Source organism: Brassica napus, chromosome C2 (genome assembly GCF_020379485.1).
Source record: "Brassica napus cultivar Da-Ae chromosome C2, Da-Ae, whole genome shotgun sequence".
NCBI lineage: Eukaryota > Viridiplantae > Streptophyta > Magnoliopsida > Brassicales > Brassicaceae > Brassica > Brassica napus.
In genome coordinates this window covers 30,489,687-30,510,446 of record NC_063445.1, presented here as the reverse complement: position 1 = coordinate 30,510,446, position 20,760 = coordinate 30,489,687, and the positions used below count along the sequence as shown (strand labels likewise).

Genomic DNA, 20,760 nt, shown 5'->3' with positions numbered 1-20,760 from the left:
TTTTTTTAGGCCAAGAGGTTGATGCCGAAATCTCGAATCAACTTATTATCTCACTGCCTCTGATTCATGGACGATAGTGTTTCACAGATGGATCCTGGAATACAAGATATTTTTCAGGACAAGGATGGTATAGCACTCTAGAAGGTTTTGACAGATTGATGGGGGCTAGAAACACGATGGCTAGCCTATCACCCCTCCATGCCGAAATAGAAGCTTTCATCCGGGCATTGGAAAGCATGAGGAATTTACGGTAATTTCATGTGATGTTTGCAACAGACTGTTCCCAATTGGTGAAGATGGTTTCCGAACCGATAGAATGGACAGCATACACAATCTATTTGGAAGATATCTGGATCCTGAGAGAGAGTTTTAATCACTCAGAGATCATACATGTACTCAGAACGCAGAATAAAAGTGTCGACAACCTGCCACTCAGTTTTGGGAAACAATCATCCTTCGTCGTTAACATGGACGCAAAGTTACCAAGATGGTTCGAAGAGTCTTAAATGAATATATATGTTGATGACAAAAAAAAATATTCATTACGTCATGTATGTGTAGACTCACGTGCGTGGCTTCGAATCAGTTGAACCAATATTAGGAACACCGCTTTGTTTTTCTTCTCCGGCGGATATGGTGAGAGAAGCCATTGAGTCTTACATAACCAGCGCTTCCGAGTCACTCTCGATTGAAAGACTTGAGGTTCCTCGTTTTCTCCATCTAAAATCTTTTTGTTTGTCTCTCTCTGATAATATATGAATGGCACTAGAGAAGCTGTGGTTGATGATTATGCGATCAAATGGGTAAATAGAATTTGGATGGTTATGGTTTGTAGATTTTTTATCATCAAACAAATCGTTTGAACAAGAACTGTAGAGCAGTGTATCTTTGTATATCCCACACACACGAATCATAGGATGTTCATGGAAATGGTCATGCAAAAGTCGAGAAACATACATGCTACATGGGGTAATGATCAGATTCGTTCTCCTGGACTTGGAGAAGACGACTATGCTAAGCAACACATAGTGATGCTGTCACATCCCGGCCCGCCGGTATGTGGACTTCTTTGTTTTTTATTACTTTGGACCGAAGCCTATCTCCTTCAATTCTTTGTTGTAATTTTGGCCGGAGTAGTAAACTTAGGGCTTCCTCTTCTTTTCTGATATACTATGGTGTTTACCACTATTTATGCCATAATATATGTTCTATTTAGAGTCTTTATGTTATGTTTAGAGTCTATTTTAGAATCTTTACAGGTTTATGTATGATATATGGTGTTTTTGGCATCTTGTATATATGTTTTCTAATTGGTTTTCAAGTCTTTATTGAATCTTCCTAGTCCTTTTTGAGTCATTACAGGTCTGGAGTTGCACTGGATGGGAGATAGACCAGTTGGAGGAAAAGAGAAGAGAAACAGTGCAATTTGGTGATTTTCACGCAAAACGGTCTGGCGACTGTTCCTAGTCGAGAGGAGCAACCCGAGTGCCTGTTCCAGCGGCAGAGATTTTTAAGGAAACTTCTAATATTTCGGGATTTGCCCTAATCATCCCAATTTTCTCTCCTGCAGCCGCCAGAGACCTGCATATATATCTTTTCTTATTTGTATTATCATTCTACGTTGTTTTTGACACAAGAAACCATTGGAGACTTTTGTACTTGAAGATTTTATACCTTGAAAGGGAGAAGGCTTCATCTCTCTCACCTTGAGAAGATTCCTAAACCCTATCTTATTTATTTATTGATTCAGCATGTTTTCTTCATATATTGTCTCTGTGATTTCTCTGTTCATGGCTGAGTAGTCGCTTGTTAGGTTTAGGGTGTTAGGGATCATGGATCAATGAGCTAGACAAATAGGATTGTTATTCCTTGATATATCTGTCTATTGTTAATCTTAATGCTTGTGTTAAACTGACCATTTATCATCTGATCATAGGTTTAATCTGATCATCAAAAGTGTTTTAGATTGCTAGAAAAATCATAGATAGGCGATTTGTCCTTAGCCAACGAAAGCTGATGTTAAGGCAAATCGTGAACCAATTGAATCTGAACTTAATGCTTGTCATCATTCTCTGATCCAAACGACAGTTTAGGCATTAGGATTGCTTGATAAATTGGTAGACACCACGACAGTGGGTTTATCTATTCTTGTTGTTCAAGTTCTAGATTGACTCTTATTGCCTTCCTGAATAGTTGTGTCGCTCATGATCCTAAGTATCCCGATGAATCACCCTGAACCTAGCTCTTTTAATCATCTGAAAACCCTTAAACTAGTCTGTTATTTTCTGTTACGATACCCTTATCTCAAAACCCCCATATTGTTTTAGCTTGATATTGATCCTATAGAAATAAAGTGTAATCATTGGTCTCTGTGGATTCGATCCTAATGCTACATCGACATACCATTTGATTGTGGTAGTGTGCACATTAGGTTAATTGGTGTGCGTATACACGTAATATCAATTTGGCGCCGTTTCCGGGGACCATCTTTTTACCTTTATTTTTCGGTTATTTATTTAGTCTAAGACCTCTAACTTGCTATATCCTTTTTGTTGCAGCTAATTTTTCAGGTGCATGACCAGTAAACATACTCGGAGAAACGCACAAGAGAGTTAGTTACATTTAGTAACCAGGAGCTAGCAAGGTTAGAAAGAACAAACCGTCAACAATCAGGGCCGAACAACGCCATAATGGGCAACTACGGCAATCAAGAGCAACTCATTGCTCAGTTGCAACAGATGCAATAACAAATGCTTCAAATGCAGCAGACCATCCAAGCTTAGCAGGATGCTGCTGAACAGGCCGTTCTCGTGCGGCAGGAACAACATGCGCAGACTGCTCCAATCGGACAGAGAAACCTTCCTCATAACATCCCTACTACGCGCTCTGCCATTGTTCCCCCACCCTGCACCAGGCAGGACTTCGATATCAAGCATGCTTTGATCGGTCTAGTACAGAGAAAAATGTTCTCTGGTCTCTCTACAGAAATTCCAATAAAGCATATTGAGAGTTTCAAAAAAGTCTGTAGTTTCACTCGCGCGAATGGTGTGCCACCAGACTACATCAGGTGCATGCTTTTCCCATTCTCTCTTGATGGAAAAGTTGCACGGTGGTTGAAGACTCTCCCTACCTGCTCTCTCACTTCATGGGAACAGGTCCGATCAGTGTTCCTCAGCCATTTATACTCTAAAGCGAGAACAACAGCATTGAGGAACAAGATCACCTCTTTCAGACAGCTCACTGATGAGCCTTTCTGCGACGCATGGGAGGGCTTCAATGACTATCGCAGAGAATGTCCTCACCATGGATTTGATGATGACTACCTCTTGGAAATTTTCTATGATGGAGTTGACTGCGAATTTCAGAGTGCTATGAACTCTGCCAGCAATGGAGATTTCATGACTCAGACCACTGATGGAGCGTTTGAGCTGATTGAGAACATGGCTGCTACCTCAGCCAATAAGAACATGGCTCCAAGAAAGGGAAAAATTCTGACACCCAGAAGATAGATGAGCTGACTGCCAAGGTTGATCAACTACTGAAAAACAACCAAGGGCACGTCTTCAGCATGGAGCAAGCTACGGCTGGTCAGATTCAGAACCAGAACCAGCGACAACCGCAGAGCAATCGGCAAGCTGTTCCAGCTACCGGGAACAGTCAACCAGATGAGCTGAAGGGTCTGGGTATGATGATGCAACAGCTGTTGCAGGTTCAGGCCAAGGCGTTGAATCAGGTAACCACGGAAATCGACACCAGGATGGGGAACATGTTCACTGAGCTGAATGCCAAGTATGACGCTGTTGCGAGCCACATAATAAAGATCGATGTTAGCTTGCTCAAACAGCTGAGAGTGTCAAGAGGCAACACGGGACGCTCCCTGGAAAAACTGATAAAAATCCTAGGACTGAGTACTGTAATGCAATAGGGCAGCCATTCGCTGAGACTGTTCTAGGCGCAGAAGAGAACACATAGCAGTATGCTAGCTCTAAAGTGACTGCTCCTAGCGAACCTGCTGAGACTCCACCAGTGCGAGTCTATGTTCCTAAGGTTCCCTATCCAATTCCACTTAAACATCTGATGGATCCTATTAGTGCAGAGCAGCTGGCTGGGTTTAGGAAGATGGTAAGAAGGCTTTCTCAAAAAAATCTCATTTGAACAAGCTTATATGTTCTTCAAAAATTGCAGAGAAACTCGTGAGGAAATTAAGGCTCTCTTTACTGAAGCATTGACACCATCACTGAAGGTATTGCCTAAGGTGGATGGCCCTGGAAAGTTTGTTTTTCCTTGTTCCATTGCTGGAGTGGAATTCAAGGAAGCTCTTTGTGATTCTGGGTCTAGTGTGAACCTTGTCTCAAAAGCGATTTTAGACGAGCTGGGCATTTTTTATGTTGAGCCTTCTCAGGTGAAGCTGGGTTTTGCAAACTCTTCCATGGCAGTCCCTTATGGAACCATTCGCAATCTTCCTGTCCAGGTTGGGGACTGTGTGCTCCATACTGAATTTCAAGTTGTTGAGATGAGGAAGGATCATGACATGCCTTTGATCTTTGGAAGGTCATTTATGGCTACAGTTGGAGCAATCGTCGACATGCCTAATAAGAGAGTCTCCTTCTCCAACATCAACAAGAAGGTTTTCTACAAGGCTGTCCCAACCAGATCACAAATCCGCTATGCCTCTTGCATCTTAGTGGTTAGTGGAGAACAGCTGGAAATTGTTCCTAAGAAGGAGCTTGGTAAAAAGGGTGAGATCAAAGAAGTCCTGGATGGAGATCCTCACACTAATACCAAGAAACTCAGTGGGAATGCAAGGGTGAAAGAAAAAGTCCAAAAGAAAAGGGTCAAGGCCGATCCTACAATGACTTTGATACCGCAGAAGTGTGATGAGAAATCCATTGAGTATGAGGTAAAGTGTAAGGGTACCTCTAAACCTTTCTCTAAAGTCAGAGAAATTCTCACACATGAGCTGAAAGAGAAAGGAGAAGCTGCTGTGAAGAGGTTGCTGAGCAGAGTTCTAAATCTGAACATGTCTGATTGTGGAGCTTGTTTTGGAACAAGCCATCATGATCAACCCGACTAATCCCAGTCACCAAGTCAAGCTAGTGACTTAAACCAAGCGCTTGGTGGGAGGCAACCCACTGGTAAGTGTAAATATAAGTTGGATTTGCTTTTGTTTACTTATTTTTTGTTTTAGTTTATTGAGTCTCAGGTCAAAAAGCAAAAAAAATCGAGATACTTCAAAAATTCTAGGTTGAAGCAACGGAACAACTTGCCCCTGAAAAGAGCAGTTGTTCCAGGCGACCATCTGACGATAGAACACCCAAAATTTTCATGGAGCGCCCGCTCCACTCAGGTAAGTATCTCAACCAAAAAAAAAATGTGTTCATTCTTGTTTTCACCTTCTCTCTGATTTATTTTCACACCAAGGACAGTGTGAAGTAAGTCTGGAGGAGGGTTTTTGTCGTTTACTAACTCATTTCTTTTTTTTTTGTTTTTCTTTTGAGTCAGTTTGAGTCAGTTTTTAGGATTGAGTCAGTCAAAACTTTGTGGAAATTAGGACCTTATTCCGTGTTGATCACTAACCACCTCATGCTTTAGCTATCTTATTCAGTGACCTCAGCAGTGGCGAAAGACACACATGTGGACCTGGAACACCCTGACATATCTCACTTGATTCTCGAGAAGTTCTCAGTCGATCAGGTTACACTGGGTAGACTTAACTCCACCTAACTTGAACTTAATCTTGACTGAAATTCTTCTTGTTATGGGCATTAGATCAGGGAAACGAGAACACACTCAGGACTTCTTATCCTTTTTATCCATCTTGCTGATCCTGAGTGGCTAGCTCATCTTTAGCTAGTTCCCACCCTGCACCTTGGCCTTTATTCCATCTTCATGCATTTGTTTTTCAGTGATATATGTGCAGATATGTGCAAAAGGGTCGGAGAGGAAAGGATCAACACAACCTCTTACTCGTTACTGCTGCAGAAATTCAGTCAGAAAGGAGAACAAGTAGATTAAGGGAGCAACCGCTCCATAACCAATGAACTGCGCAAGAGCAGGGGTGGAGAACCAGAATGGTCGCGAAATCAGAACCACTAGTGGCACTCAGAATGATAATGTATTACCTCCTTCTTCGTCACATCACCATATCAGTCTTCAAAAAAAAAAACGAAAAAACGAGAATAATGTGATGGAGAAGGGGAAGAAAGAAAAGAAACATAGAGCCACTGGGAAGGTCGAGCAAAAGTTGGTACCAAGTATTGAAGAGTATGTAGAGGAAAGTGGAAAGCAGAACAATCAGTCGCCTGTTCCGTCATCAGAACAGTCGCACCAGATATAGCAAAAACGAGTAGAGGCTGTGGACATCAATGGATCTATCATCTCTTGCCATTTTGTGTGATATCCTGCATCCTCTACAATGAAATGGTAGCCCCTAAACACTCTTAACTCCACCATTAAATAGCTTGTTCCACACCTAGACCGTCTACCCTGAATAGTGCATGTGATGAGAAGCTCACGCTACTCTTAAATGAATGTAGGGAGTTCTGTCTCGATAGTGTTGCATTTTCAGGTTTGAGATATAGAGTATGGAGCCGATCTTGAACAGCAGTCAGTGGGGTTTTGGTAAGGGTGTGTTGTCCTAGTTTTACTGCTTGTATGATTCGGAGATTCGTGGTTAAAGTATGGTTGCTGAGAATATGAGAGTTCCCATACTTTCAAACCTTTCTCCATGTTCTTGATACTTGACATTGTTTGAGGACAAACAAGGATCTAAGTCTGGGGGAATTGATATATTGTGTTTTTGGCATCTTGTATATATGTTTTCTAATTGGTTTTCAAGTCTTTATCGAATCTTCCTAGTCCTTTTCGAGTCATTACAGGTCCGGAGTTGCATTGGATGGGAGATAGACCAGTTGGAGGAAAAGAGGAGAGAAACAATGCAATTTGGTGATTTTCACGCAGAACAGTCTGACGACTGTTCCTGGTCGAGAGGAGAAATCCGAGTGCATGTTCCAGCGGCATATATTTTTAAGGAAACTTCTAATATTTCGGGATTTGCCCTAATGATCCCAATTTTCTCTTCTGCACCCGCCAGAGACCTGCATATATATCTTTTATTATCATTCTACGATGTTTTTGACACAAGAAACCATTGGAGACTTTTGTACTTAAAGATTTGCTACCTTGAAAGGGAGAAGGCTTCATCTCTCTCACCTTGAGAAGATTCCTAAACCCTATCTTATTTATTTATTGATTCATCATGTTTTCTTCATATATTGTCTCTGTGATTTCCCTGTTCATGGCTGAGTAGTCGTTGTTAGGTTTAGGGTGTTAGGGATCATGGATCAATGAGCTAGACACAAATAGGATTGTTATTCCTTGATATCTCTGTATATTGCTAATCTTAATGCTTGTGTTAAACTGGCCATTTATCATCTGATCATAGGTTTAATCTAATCATCAAAAGTGTTTTAGATTGCTAGAAAAATCATAGATAGGCGATTTGTCCTTAGCCAACGAAAGCTAATGTTAAGTCAAATCGTAAACCAATTGAATCTGAACTTAATGCTTGTCATCATTCTCTGATCCAAACGACAGTTTAGGCATTAGGATTGCTTGATAAATTGGTAGACACCACGACTGTGGGTTTATCTATTCTTGTTGTTCAAGTTCTAGATTGGCTCTTATTGCCTTCCTGAATAGTTGTGTAGCTCATGATCCTAAGTATCCCGATGAATCACCCTGAACCTAGCTCTTTTAATCATCTGAAACCCCTTAAAATAGTTTGTTATTTTCTGTTACGATACCCTTATCTCAAAACCCCCATATTGTTTTAGCTTGATATTGATCCTATAGAAATAAAGTGTAATCGTTGGTCTCTGTGGATTCGATCCTAAAGTGCTACATCGACATACCATTTGATTGTGGTAGTGTGCACATTAGGTTAATTGGTGTGCGTATACACGTAATATCAATGTATGTTCTGGAGCATTGTGGAGTTTATGGAGCTAAAAGGGAGCAGAACCCGTAGCTGAGCAAAGATTAGACAGAGTCGTTGTGCAGAGGAAGTGACGGTAGACACTCATCCTTGATGTCGATCTACACCCTAGCGAGAAAGGCCTTGTCGGATCAAGATCAAGAATTAGGCACAGAAGTTTCCACAAAATTACAAGAATGCTCCTGACGAGTTTTGACCTAAAATATATATGTTTATGCCAGTGTTTAGGCAGAGAGACACAAATTTGATTTTATTATTCTTAGCAGGGTTGACTGCCTAAAACCACCCGTAGACATATACACCCTACTTATTCCCCCCTTAACTATCAAGCTCTTGACAAATCCCCCAAAACTTATGATTCATCTTTAGATCTCCCCACAATGTTTTTATTCCCCCTCTCTAATCCAATTTCGAAATCGCGATTATAGATTAATTAATTGCGTTTTGTATCCAGCGATTGCCCAAAAAAAGGACCCGGCCCGACATTTACAACATAACCAACCCGACCCAGATATTAAAAACTCAAATCAATTTGGAATTTTTAGGAGGGTAAATCGTTTATTTTCCACATTCGTTTTTGACAGAGAGGACTCGGAAAGAAAGATTGGAAACAGAGAGACAGAGAGATGATGAGAGAGAGAGAGAGAGAGAGAGAGAGAGAGAGAGAGAGAGAGAGAGAGAGAGAGAGAGAGAGAGAGAGAGAGAGAGAGATGAAGATGGAGTTGGACTACAACATCATGTCTTGTTCCTGCAGTCTCTCTTTCGTTTCTCTTCTCTTGCAGTCTCTCTTCGTCTTTGGCTCTCTCTTCATCTCTCTCTCTCTCTCGTCGTCGTCTCTCTGTTTCCAGTCTTTCTTTCGGAGTCCTCTGTGTCGTTGAATTAAGAAATAGAAGAAACCCTCATAATAATCCCAAACTGACTTGAGTTATGTTTTAAAATCTGTGTCGGGTCGGTTCTGTTTTTAATGTCAGGTCAGATCCTTTTTTGGGGCAATCGCTGGATACAAAACGCAATTAATTAATCTATAATCGCGATTTCGAAATTGGATTAGAGAGGGGGGAATAAAAACATTGTGAGGGAGATCTAAAGAGGAATTATAAGTTTGGGGGGATTCGTCAAGAGCTTGATAGTTTGGGGGGAATAAGTAGGGTGTATATGTCTACGGGTGGTTTTAGGCAGTCAACCCTTCTTAGAATCTTTTTAAAGTTTGGAGAGAAGATCCAAGAACTCCTTCAGAGTATTGTATTGGAACTCCGGTTTTTTTATCTCTAATCTCATTATGCAATTCATCATGTTTATCTTTATGTCTTGCTTGATTATGTCTGAGTAGAATAATTTGTTAGACTTAGAGTTTAATATGGTTATGATGAATTGATTATAGAATTGCTAAGTTGATTATCTAAAATCCTTCACAGAGTTAGATCTTATTGTTTGCATTCTAAAGTAGCTAACTAGAATCATGATCTTAAGACTAACAATTGCGAGAGTAGATTCATACCTGAACATAATTCTGTTGAGCTAAGTTGTTAGGCACGAGCTATATCTAGCTAGTTTAATCGACTTGATTAACTTATCGATCTGAACATTAAGCTTGTTTGAAAGCGTATCGATCGACACACTATAGGTGTATCGATCGACACTCATTCCATTTCGGATATGAAAGTATGGATACAGATTTAAACATGTAGACTCACAGTGAGAGCTGGAGATCTTACGATTGCATTCGAGTTCTAGGATTAATTATCACATGTTCTTAGCATCAAAATCATAATTTAGATTACATAAACCTGAAAGTCTAGCTTCCTTCTTATCTATTTATCAACCACATCTATCTTACTTACTGTTTTATAAATTATTTACTGCTTTAATATCTTTTTACCTAACTTAGTCTTACGTTTAATCTGATCTATTGTGTGCCCCGCTCTCTATGGATTTGATCCCTAAGTAATACAAACTGATCTCTTATTTGAGAGAGTTGGCTCTAGGGTTAATTTGAACTGCATGATTTTCCTATAAAACTGAGTCTTCCCCTTTTCTTCTCTTCCATTTAAAAACCAGACCGAAGCCTTGCAGAGTTCCATAGAGATCTGAAAATCCTAGCCATCAAATTTTCTCCTTTTCTCTTCTCTATCGTTCTCTCTCGGCCAACCTCTCTTTCCTCGCTGTTCATCGTTTGTTGCACGCCGGAACCAAGCTATCGGATATCCCAAACAAACCGATCCAAGTTCGTGTATAGATCTATTCTTCTCTTCTTTCTAGATCTTGTCACCGATGAGGTAATGAACCTTAGTTTTCTTTCTCTTTCTTCTCTCTTATCTTAGATATCTCATCCCATGTATTTTGGTGGTAGCAACAATCCTTTCTCTTGTAGATCGGGTTCGATGAAATCCTTATTTTGTATATCCGATTATCCCATCCCTTATGTTTGCAGATCTAAGGCTAAGGTGAGGACTGGTGTGATCTCTTCTTCCTTCTTTCATTATCGCTTCATAGTAGAAGTATCTATCTAAATCATTTATACATACATATTATCTATAAGTATATATGTATTTGTTTGATAAGTGAAATATATCATATATATACACATATATATTGTATTATAATGTGTGAACACCTTTTTGTCACGAATGTCTGAACACCTAGATCTACTCATAGATTGCTAAAACGAATATGGTTGTATGATGATTGAAATTTGTATGCGGGTGTTTACATTGCATGGGGATTAAGCATGTGTGTGTACTGTATATGAGATAGGAGAGATCTTACAGCCTATGTGTGACGGTGCAACGTGATTGAGAGTTCTCGGGCGCTGCATCATTTTTTGTTGGGTCGCGTGGGGACCGAATGAGGTGGCATGACTCATCGCCGGGAGCGGGTAGACAGCGAGCCCATATCACGCGGGGACCGAACGAAGTGGCGTGATCGTGTGAACATGGTGGCGGAGCAAGCGTGAGCCGGTGTCGGCAACTTGATAGCGTGAAGGAGTTGAACTCACGTGTACCGATTTAGGTGGTGAGCTCTTACGCGACAACATAAGGAACGCGAGGACCGAACGAGGTGGTGTGGTCTCATGTTGGCATCGTCGGAGTTTATCCTTGTTACTTATTGATTGCTCTTATTTTACTTGATGTTCTAGGTAGAACTTTTGTTATATTGTCTCGTGAATGTTAGGTGATGATTTCGGGTTCCTAGAGCTTTCCTTCCCGAGGTTTTGTCGAAATGCTCACCCCTCCTCCTTTCCTTTCTCCTTACAAGTTCATTTTATATTGGTGGATTTTTCTCAATGAATTATGAGATCCTAGTTGAAAGACATATATTGTTTCGGTCCTTGTGGCTGGAGACGAATGTCGCCGACCATTTCAGCTATGTGGAGTGTCAGAGATGCTGGATCACCCATTTATAGCAGTTATAGCAGCGATGCTGAAGCAAGAAATGATGAGAGCTCTACTAGACAAATGTATAATATTGTAGCCGTAAGTGCTTTCATATCCAACGAATGGTCGCATACTCTCTAGTAAACTCTCCCGTTTATTTGAAACAATTAATTCAGGTGTTTATTTCTTCATGCCCCACCCCCCCCCCCCCCCCCCCAGAAACGTCTTTTGGTGCGTAAAAAATATGTTAAAAGCAAAAAAATAGAAGGGAGCTAGCTACTACAAAGGTCTAAACATTTATCTCTATAGCTTTCTGATCACTGATCAGGTGCAGGCGCCGTCCAGTACTCCTTGACAAGAAACAAAATCTTCTCCCTTTCAAGCGGTCCCTTCTCATGATCTCCTATTCTCCCTTCCCATTGCATCCCATCTGTTACCTTCTTCACTTTTGTTAACACATCTATGTCGTCTCTTATGATCACGCTTCCCTTTGGTCTTAGTATCCTGTCCATTTCTAACAAGATGTCTTCCATGTCACATCTGTGTTTGTACAGACTAAACACCGAGTCGGCATGTATGAAATCGTACGTCCTTGGGTAAGTTGACATCGCTTCACACCTGTTTTTAATAGAGTTCATAAGAATCAATCAAAGCTTCCCCAGAATAAAAGAATAAGCTAAAGAATCGGTTATTATGAACTCTTTACCAGTTTTGATACGTTCCGATCAACCCTCGCTCATAGATAACTCCAAGGGTGTTGACACTGGCCTCCACGGGGACAACGTTCATGACCCAGACAGGATCATCGACCAAGGCTGAAGCGAAACCCCCAAGGTAAGCGTTCATGTCAAGTAAGTTTCTATATCTCCCTGTCTCCGCTAGCTGCTGGTCGAAGATCTTGTAGTAAGACACTCTTGTCTGCCATGTCTCTGTGTTGCTGACAAAGTCATCCACAGTGATCCCTTGCAAGCTCCCACTCTTGATCCTCGGAGGAACTGCATTCAATCTCTCAGGCCATCTCGCCAACTTCCCACCCGCTACTTCTTTGATCTCAGTTCCTGTTACTTCCGGCAAAGGCGTCAAACACTGCTCCAGCTTAGTGTACCTAAAAGTCCAGAACAGAGCAAAACCATGGTCTAGTGAAATACAAATTTTCATTTCATGTAGGCATCTCTTGTCTACAGATAATTACCAGGCATGATCGGGTTGTGTCCGGTGGCAGAAGGGAGGGCGTCTTAGAGCAATAAGATTCCGCTTACAGTGAATATGATTGGTGGGTTTCTGCCATACCGCAAGATCTTCTCTCTGCGCCAGTTTCTTCCAACACAAGCTTCTAGCGACCCTCTCGATCTGAGACTGCTCCGAGTTGAGATCGTCTTTTGTTCTCTCCCAACCCCTCCATTGTCTCTGCCAGTTGATCGGCGGTCCGGAGAGAATCCAGTACCCTCCCGGTCTCAGTACCCTATCCACCTCTATCAGATACGTCCCATCTGCTCATCCACAAACAGTTCAACACACGTAAGCGACTACAAAAAAAGAGAGAATGTGGCCAATAGGGTGAGTATATAATTACTGTATTGGCCCCAGGGGATAAGACATCGAGAGCAATGAGCTATGTCGAAAGCTCTGGCTGGAAATGGGAGTCTAATGGAAGCTAAGACTCCGAGGATAGCAGGGACTCCTCTCTCAAGTGCGAATTGAACCTGAGCTTCGTGTGTGTCTCTTGGCGCAAACGACATGGTTACTATGTTCCTCGACATTAGAAACGCACCAAAGCTCGCTACCTATTATCATCATCATTAGTTTATATTCGAGCCGTATGAAGGGAAACTCTCAAGTACAGTTTGTTTTTTTGGGGGGGAGGGGGCAGGAGCCGTCGATGAGTTTACATTTAATCTAACTAATTAAACTACATATGCACATCTATTAGACAAAGCATTTTTAAAAGTGAAGCAATCAATGACAAGAAAATCACATTAACTATCTATGTTAATGTTGACAGCATTTAACTAGCTGTGCTGCACTTTATTTGGGATTAAAACGTAATCAAGTATTAATAAAATCATATATACTGAAATGGAATGTAGAAATATTGTTCATATCCATTGCCATTTAAGGAGAATAAAATTAGTGAAAGTTGGCAAATATTTTTATCTAATTTTGCCGGCAATGTTATTAGTTCCAAATCAAGAGAGTCCTATCCATCCTTCTCACTCTGCTGTTGCCAGAATATTTTTACTATCATAAATGATATCTCATCCTATGACCAAAATTCTGTTTTTTTTTTTAATTTTTAAGACATAACTTCAAATGTAATTTGCACAATCATCAATTAGTTTGACAAAAGCTACTCTGAATTCACCTAAACCAACTAACTAGTGCGCATATATGTATAGTACATGCAATACATCTTGAACCAAGGGAAAATCAATATATAGAATTTCAATGTAATTTGCACAATCATCGATCAATTTGACACTGCATCTACACGTTACACATAACTTTATTATGTAAAATCTCAAACTAAAGAGCATTAACACCGATGATAACTTTATGTGCATATTTTACTAATATAATAATAATATATTTAGTACTGTTTAATTATATAGTTAAAATTTAAATTATAAACATATGAACTATTGATACAAACTAAAATATTCCGAAATTTTTTTAATTGTTTTTAGAGTTTTTGGAAGCAAATCATCTCATTCTCTTTTATTCATCTTTTACTTTTTTTAAAATGGGTTTTCATCTCTTTATTCATCTTTTATTTTTATGTTTTGGTAAAGAAAAAAAACTTATTGAGATATTCTGAAGATGTTCTAAACATAAAGCATACGATTTTTTTTTTTTTGAAATAACGTGAAATATACGATTGCTGATGGAAAACAAAAAACAAAAAAAATAATAACAATTTATGACCATCACAGATTCACAGGGATGGGATGAACATGTAAACATGGACAAGAGCCAAAAGAACAGAGACGTCACAAGAATAGTACAAAACGAATGAAATTAAGAACAAAAAAACAGAGAGATATTTCAACTTACCCCACATCCCGTATCAATGGCTGTCCGAACCGATCCATCCTTGAGATTTATCAACCGTCCGATCTCGCCGATGTAAGCATCAGCTCCACGTGGAAACATCGTACCTCCACCAGGGAACAAGAACCTATCCTTCTCGTACCTCACCCAGTTTTGATTCTTCTTCTCCACCGTTAGCTCCGTGTGCGGCACGTTAGCGAACCACGCGACGTCACGGCTCTCCGGCCATCGGAATGGTACCGAGTAACCGTACGGCGCTGGAATCCGGCACCGGAGAATCTCGTCTTTTGAAGGACAGTGTCTCTCTCTGTAAATCAACCTATCTCTTGGGAAACTTAAAGATCGGCTCACTGACTCGCACGGCGTATACTCAGAGAACTCGACGCCGCAAGACGGGATTTGAACCACACGCGCCGTTGTTGTCTCCGATGGGGATGTGTGACGGGGAGTGAAGGGGAGGATCGGTGAGGTTATGTTAGGAAACGTGCATGGCAATGAAGTGAGGGAAGCACGTGAGATTCCTCCGCGAGAGTTCTTCCATATCCCGACGGAGTAAGAGGCTGCACAGAGAATCGTGACGATGATCACACCGTAGAGGTTTGTTTGTTTTGCTCGGGGTGATAACTTCGATAGCTTCGACGGCCACCGATAGTTCGCCATGACTGGCCGGAAAAATAGATTAAAAAAAAAATGTTGTAATTGTAGGAAAAGTGTAAAAATCTTAGATGAATGGTGTATTGTTTCTGTAGTGGGAATAATATATACGAGGCGACGATACGGGTGAGCATTCCCATACATCTGTTCAATTAATTGGATTTTTTGTAATAAAAATCAAAATAATTAAATCAATTTACTTACATTTTTAAGGTTACTGATTAGTTTGGTGGTCAAGATTTGAAATTTAACCTTTTGTTAAGAAATACAAGAAGTAGGCTTTGGAATTCAATCTGTATACAGTATACTATTTATAAATTTATATTCAAATAAAAATATAGGTAATTTAAAAATATAAATTTCATATATCATTTATGTTTTGATATTTCCCCTATGGTTTACACTATCAAGGTTATATCAGTATCTTGTGAAAAAAAAAAAAAGGTTATATCAGTATCATAGGATTAAATAAATCCTTGGACAACGGTTTTCGTTTTTTTCTAATTTTTACCGGTTTTAAAGTTAAATCATGAATACTTTGGGGTAAATGACAATTAGGCAACTGAAGAAAAAGATAGTCTCAACTATTTAATTTCTTGTGTTCAATATCAATGTATGGGATTAAGTTACAAATATATATATAAATAAATGTATAGGACAGGTTTAAATTTAATGACTTAGATGCATAGATATACAGCTAACACAGCGCTTAATCACGCGTTTGGCTACTAATGGATTATTATTCTTCTTACCATTTAAAGAAATACGCATTTAAAACTGAAATCTACACAATTTTATTCAGTTGAATTTTACTATATTGTCGATTCAGCCATATCGCCTAACACGTGAATGCTTTCGATGGAATTTATTAGGTGTGAACACAGAGCAAATAATACTATAATTTTTAGTATGCGTGATTTACTTTGTATTTTTAAAATTCTGATGTTTTTATTTATTTTGTTTCAAAAAAATACGAATACCAATTTTTCATATATTCAAAATTTATGGATATTTTGAATTACTATACAAGTTTGTTTTCATAAAAACATTTTAAATTTATGGATATTTATAGATATCTTATATATCAATTTTATTCAATACAAGTAAATCTTAAAATAACTATACAAGTTTGTTTTCATAAAAACATTTTAAATAACACAAATAAAAATAAAAGTTAGTGAAACAATAGGTTTACTTTTAAAATTAATTACTTTTTATAAAACACAAAATTTAAGAAAATTTAGTTTTTTATAAATATTTTATATTCCTTTCTTAGTTTAAATATTTTATAAATAATTTTGTAAATAAAATTATATGTTAAAATAATAATCATACCAAATTATATAATTAAAAATTTATAGTTAATTGTAGATATACATTTATATGTATTAAAGCCAAAGCAGATTGGATATCAACCTCTGAAAATTTTAATATTTATGATTTGATCCGATTTTAATATTTGTTTTGTTTAATAATTACATTAATTCGAATTTTTCCAGATTAAATCGAAATAAATAACATATCAAATTTAACGGATAAAAATGTCAAGCGTAAAACAACAGAGGAATTCAAACTTCTAAAACAAAAAAAAAAATTAAGAAACAAAAAATTAACGCTTCTCCTAATATATATATATATATATTTGACTAGTTATCTTCTATGCAGAGAACCTCTTTTTACGAACTGGAGGCGGAGCTCCGCGGAGTTGTTGACAATTAGATAGGGTATAATACTTAAATAAAATTTAAATGAAGCTTTGTGTTATATTCCGCATTTTGTATTCTAAGAGCATGATTAATGAAAGGTTTTTAGGGTGGGGTTCTTAGCGGAATATAAGAAACCGTTTCTTAACTTTAAATTAAAAAAAACTATGAACCGATTCTTAAATATCTTATTTAAGAGCCGGTTCTTAGTTTTTTTAGTTAAAAGTTAAAGAGACAGTTTCTTATATTCCGCTAAGAACTCCACCCTAAGCACCTCCTATTAACTATGCTTAGAGCATGATTAACCTCGGGTTCTTAGGATGGGGTTCTTAGCGGAAGTTAAGAAACACCCACCTTAAGAACCTCCTATTAACTATGCTTTAAGAGCATGATTAACCCCGGGTTCTTAGGATGGGGTTCTTAGCGGAAGTTCTGTTTCTTAACTTCCGCTAAGAACCCCACTCTAAGAACCCCGGGTTAATCATGGTCTAAGAGCATGATTATCGCTTGATACCCGATATGGGTCCTTAGTTTTTTTTTTTTTTTTGATTTTTTTTGTCCTTAAAAAAAAAAAAATTGAACCAATCGCGGGCCGCCACGTGCCGGTGGGGTCCACAAACAGTAAAAAAAACAGCCCAAGACCGATCCTTCACTCGCGACTTTCGTGACCGTTTTTTAAAAAATACGTGGAGCCCAAACATTAAAATCACACATAATCGGGTTTTAGAAACCGCGATAATTATGGTCTAAGGTTTTTCTTAGTGAATACATGAAGCGTGTTTTTTTTTTTGGGTAAAAACATGAAGTGTGTTCTCTTTGTGGAAGGTTTGAGTTATGACTAGGCAAGCATTAGTAACTCTTCATCTTTGTAGCTTTAGCACAAATGCTTTTATGTTAACGATATTCTGTAACACCAATTCTCATCACATAGTTCGTAATCATAGATATAGGACCATTATTATCCATTGACATACATTAACGCACATCAAGTTCCACACACACTAAAGCTCTAGTATAAACAGATAATTTTTGAGCTTTCTGTTTGGCTCAAAAGAAAGACTATAACAGAAAGAACGAAAGACAAACAGTGTACTAAGTTTTATGGATCTGTTAAATTGTTATATATAACATCATCTCTCTATATACAGTTCCCTTTTGACAGTCTTGTGAGATTCTCTACATCATTAAAAAGTATAAAGAGTCACAATGGGATTAAGGCAAATAAAAAAATCCACATGCATCCAACTGCATCCCATTGTCTCAGTTTTGCAGATCCAAGAAACTCAGATCGAAGAACTCATTATCATCCTGCGTCTCCATCTGAACCGGAGGCAATCCATAACTAAAGTCAAGGCCTTGAATTTGCTGCTTCTCGGTTCAGACAACCCACCTGCGACATTGCCCAACGGGTATGAGACCTGATTCAAAGCATTGTATGAGGTATGAAGATAGAGTTTTCATATGATAGAGCTATACTGACCTGGTCGTTGGAGTTGGACATGTAGGTATGAAGATCATCAGAATGAAAAAGAATATGGCCAAAAGCAACGTTAAAAGCAGAAATATTTATTGTCTATGTAATCTACCACACAAATAAGAAATACTTTAGTTATCATCTCAAGCATTTTAAAACATAATCATGGTTTAACCTTTCAGAAGTCCAGCACTTCTCTCTGTTCCACTAATCATGGATGAAAACAAAAGCCTCTGATTACTTTTCAGATTCAAATAACCATGACTTGTGGCCTCATGGTGATTAATTTGAGGGCAAAAGCCCAATACGGTGAAGTCACCAGGGTTTGAGTCTCGGCCACTGGGGAATAAACATTTTAGCATCGCCAGAGATAGTGGACCGACACGTGATAACATGTGACTAGTCTGGATCACTTTTGTGAGGTCAGGATACCCCTGTATAATTCAAAAAAAGAAGTTCAACATGTCATCAAAAGAGACCACTAATGAAACAATCTGCTAGTTTTTGCATACAGATGAAAGAATTAAAAAAAAAAAAAACTTTTTCTGCCTCTAAAGCAGCAGAGAGTAATCAGCACATGGACCACTTGAGGGATCTAACTTAACTTCTTGATTTGGTTGCTTACTGTTGTAAGGAGTACTAGGCGCATGACAGATGTACATCAGCCTTGAGTTTAGAGGATTAGCAAACCAAGTTTTCTCTCTTAGGTACATCAAGAAACCAAAATCTCCACAGTGAGGGAAAAAATAAAAGTCTTTCTTTCTTCTCTGAGTTGTTAAACTAAGTTATTTATCTCCGACCTGAAGCTTGGTCTGGTCAGAATTTGAGGCATCAATGACCATTGATCCGAAACTGCTCCCGAGTATCTGAGAAATACCATCACATCTTTAAAAAAAAACAACCACCTGCGTCAAATAAAAGTGTGATATGTAATGTAATCCAAACCATTGCTCACCTAGGAGAATGGACACTTCTTAAGATCTTGAATCTGCAACGAAATGCAGAAAATTACAACACGAAACAGAGCCAAACTAAACTAAAACAAATGCCAACACAATCTGAAAATATCTAACACCTTACGACTATGAAAGATCGGTGTTGATTTGAATCCCATCACTGTTCTCTTCAAATCCCCTACACCAAACAACACACCACTCCCAAAAAAAAATCACTACACAACCGATCAAAATGCGGAAACAGAGCTGAAAATAACACAATCGTATCACCGACGGTGCGTTCGAAGGGCGTCCATTAACACCAATCTTCGCCTACACAAATCATGACGGAACATCGATCCTACTCTCATCCCTCTCCTATTTATAGATTTGACAAAAAGGAAATAGAGAGGTCGACATCCTTACTTGATTTAATGTGAATAACAATTATTGCTGAATTAAAAGAAATACACTAAACGAAAAGGGAGGCAAAGAGATGAGATGAGAAATCATTAGGTTTGCAGATGAAGATAAGCGGAGACGGCAACGTTGAATGTGAAAAAAACGATAACATGAAGCCTAATTTTCTGAAGAAAAAAACACATAATTTCATTTAATTATCAAACAAAACGCTGAGAACCCAAATCAGACCAAACCCCAAACTTATTCAAACAAACTAACCCGGACAGTAAGTGGACCCCACAATCATTAAAACGCATACGTGTATGCTCTTAGAAGAGAAAAAAAAAGTCCCATTATATATATGATTAAGAAACGAAATCCATTGTATTTTACTATGTATTGGAATTTCGAGATATTTTTTCCTTTATGTAAACAATGAAATTTATACCAAAAATAAATATAACGATCATGAACTGGTCTAGCCTGTTGCAAATAGAGTGTGAAACTTAATTGAGAATAAATATGCATTGAATGGAGATAGAGAGTAGTCTTATCTTATGACTCTCCCACTATCAGATTCGTCTTACCTATGTGGTTTCATCAACTTGAAACAGTAGAGAGTGAAAGAGTTAGAGAGAATGACTATGATGAGTATCAAAATAGTCAATAAAACTTACTCTCTCTTTTCCTTAGAGAAATATATTATAGAGTATTCACGCATATTAAGAATATAATAAATGTTTATAATTAAATTTATTGTTTATTTCACTATACATTTTCCAATAACCATCAGCCAATAGTATTTAATCAATTCAAATATTTTCAATTAGTTTTTCTTAAAAACATACTCCCTCCGGATACGAATGTAAGATGTTCTATATTTTTATCTTGTATACAAATGTATGATGTTTTGAGATATAATTAATGCATTTATTTTTAAAATTTAAATATAAATTAAAAAGTAAAATTATGAGTGGTGAAACTTTATTGATATAATCAAAAAGTAACAACTAAAATATTGTATTTATTGTTTCTTAATATGTGTGTAAAACCTTAAACATCTTATATTTAAATCCAGAGGGAGTATAATTTATCAACATTAACTACTAAAAGTACTCTAAAATTCTAGAAAGTCTATTATTTTGGAACAAAAAAATAACTCAAAAAAATCTTT

The 20,760-nt window shown here is 38.1% G+C and overlaps 1 protein-coding gene, 1 non-coding gene and 1 pseudogene across 12 annotated transcripts; all 3 read right to left on the bottom strand.

Moving 5' to 3' along the window:
* Positions 1 to 3,203: 3,203 nt before the first annotated feature.
* On the bottom strand, positions 3,204 to 3,310 carry LOC125582752. The gene has a single exon (XR_007320206.1). It is a non-coding gene; the product is annotated as a small nucleolar RNA R71 (small nucleolar RNA).
* An 8,196-nt stretch (positions 3,311 to 11,506) lies between these two features.
* On the bottom strand, positions 11,507 to 15,227 carry LOC106350150 (annotated as a pseudogene).
* Positions 15,228 to 17,846: 2,619 nt separating this feature from the next.
* LOC106347485 lies at positions 17,847 to 20,248 on the bottom strand. 11 transcript variants are annotated; one of them, XR_007319692.1, is made up of 6 exons: positions 19,325 to 20,248; positions 19,205 to 19,230; positions 19,050 to 19,134; positions 18,425 to 18,683; positions 18,256 to 18,357; positions 17,847 to 18,193 (listed from the first exon to the last, which is right to left on the bottom strand). XR_007319692.1 is itself a non-coding variant. In XM_048748139.1 (6 exons), exons 2-6 carry the CDS (start codon positions 19,361 to 19,363, stop codon positions 18,059 to 18,061), a joined length of 516 nt encoding a protein of 171 aa, XP_048604096.1. In that variant the 5' UTR covers positions 19,364 to 19,517; positions 19,611 to 20,225; the 3' UTR covers positions 17,847 to 18,058. The 11 variants fall into 11 exon arrangements, 1 of the variants encoding a protein (XP_048604096.1); XR_007319691.1 differs by having other exon boundaries at positions 17,847 to 18,165; positions 19,325 to 20,223; XM_048748139.1 differs by lacking the exon at positions 18,256 to 18,357 and having other exon boundaries at positions 17,847 to 18,165; positions 19,325 to 19,517; positions 19,611 to 20,225.
* Positions 20,249 to 20,760: the final 512 nt, after the last annotated feature.

Excerpts from the sequence above, each read along its gene's own strand:
- LOC106347485 (XM_048748139.1), bottom strand. The coding sequence starts at position 19,363 with ATGGGATTCAAATCAACACCGATCTTTCATAGTCGTAAG. Across the intron at positions 19,135-19,204 it reads AGAAGTGTCCATTCTCCTAG|ATGTGATGGTATTTCTCAGA; the intron begins GTGAGCAATGGT and ends TTTTTTTTAAAG. Across the intron at positions 18,166-18,424 it reads AAGTGCTGGACTTCTGAAAG|GTGGGTTGTCTGAACCGAGA; the intron begins GTTAAACCATGA and ends GCAATGTCGCAG.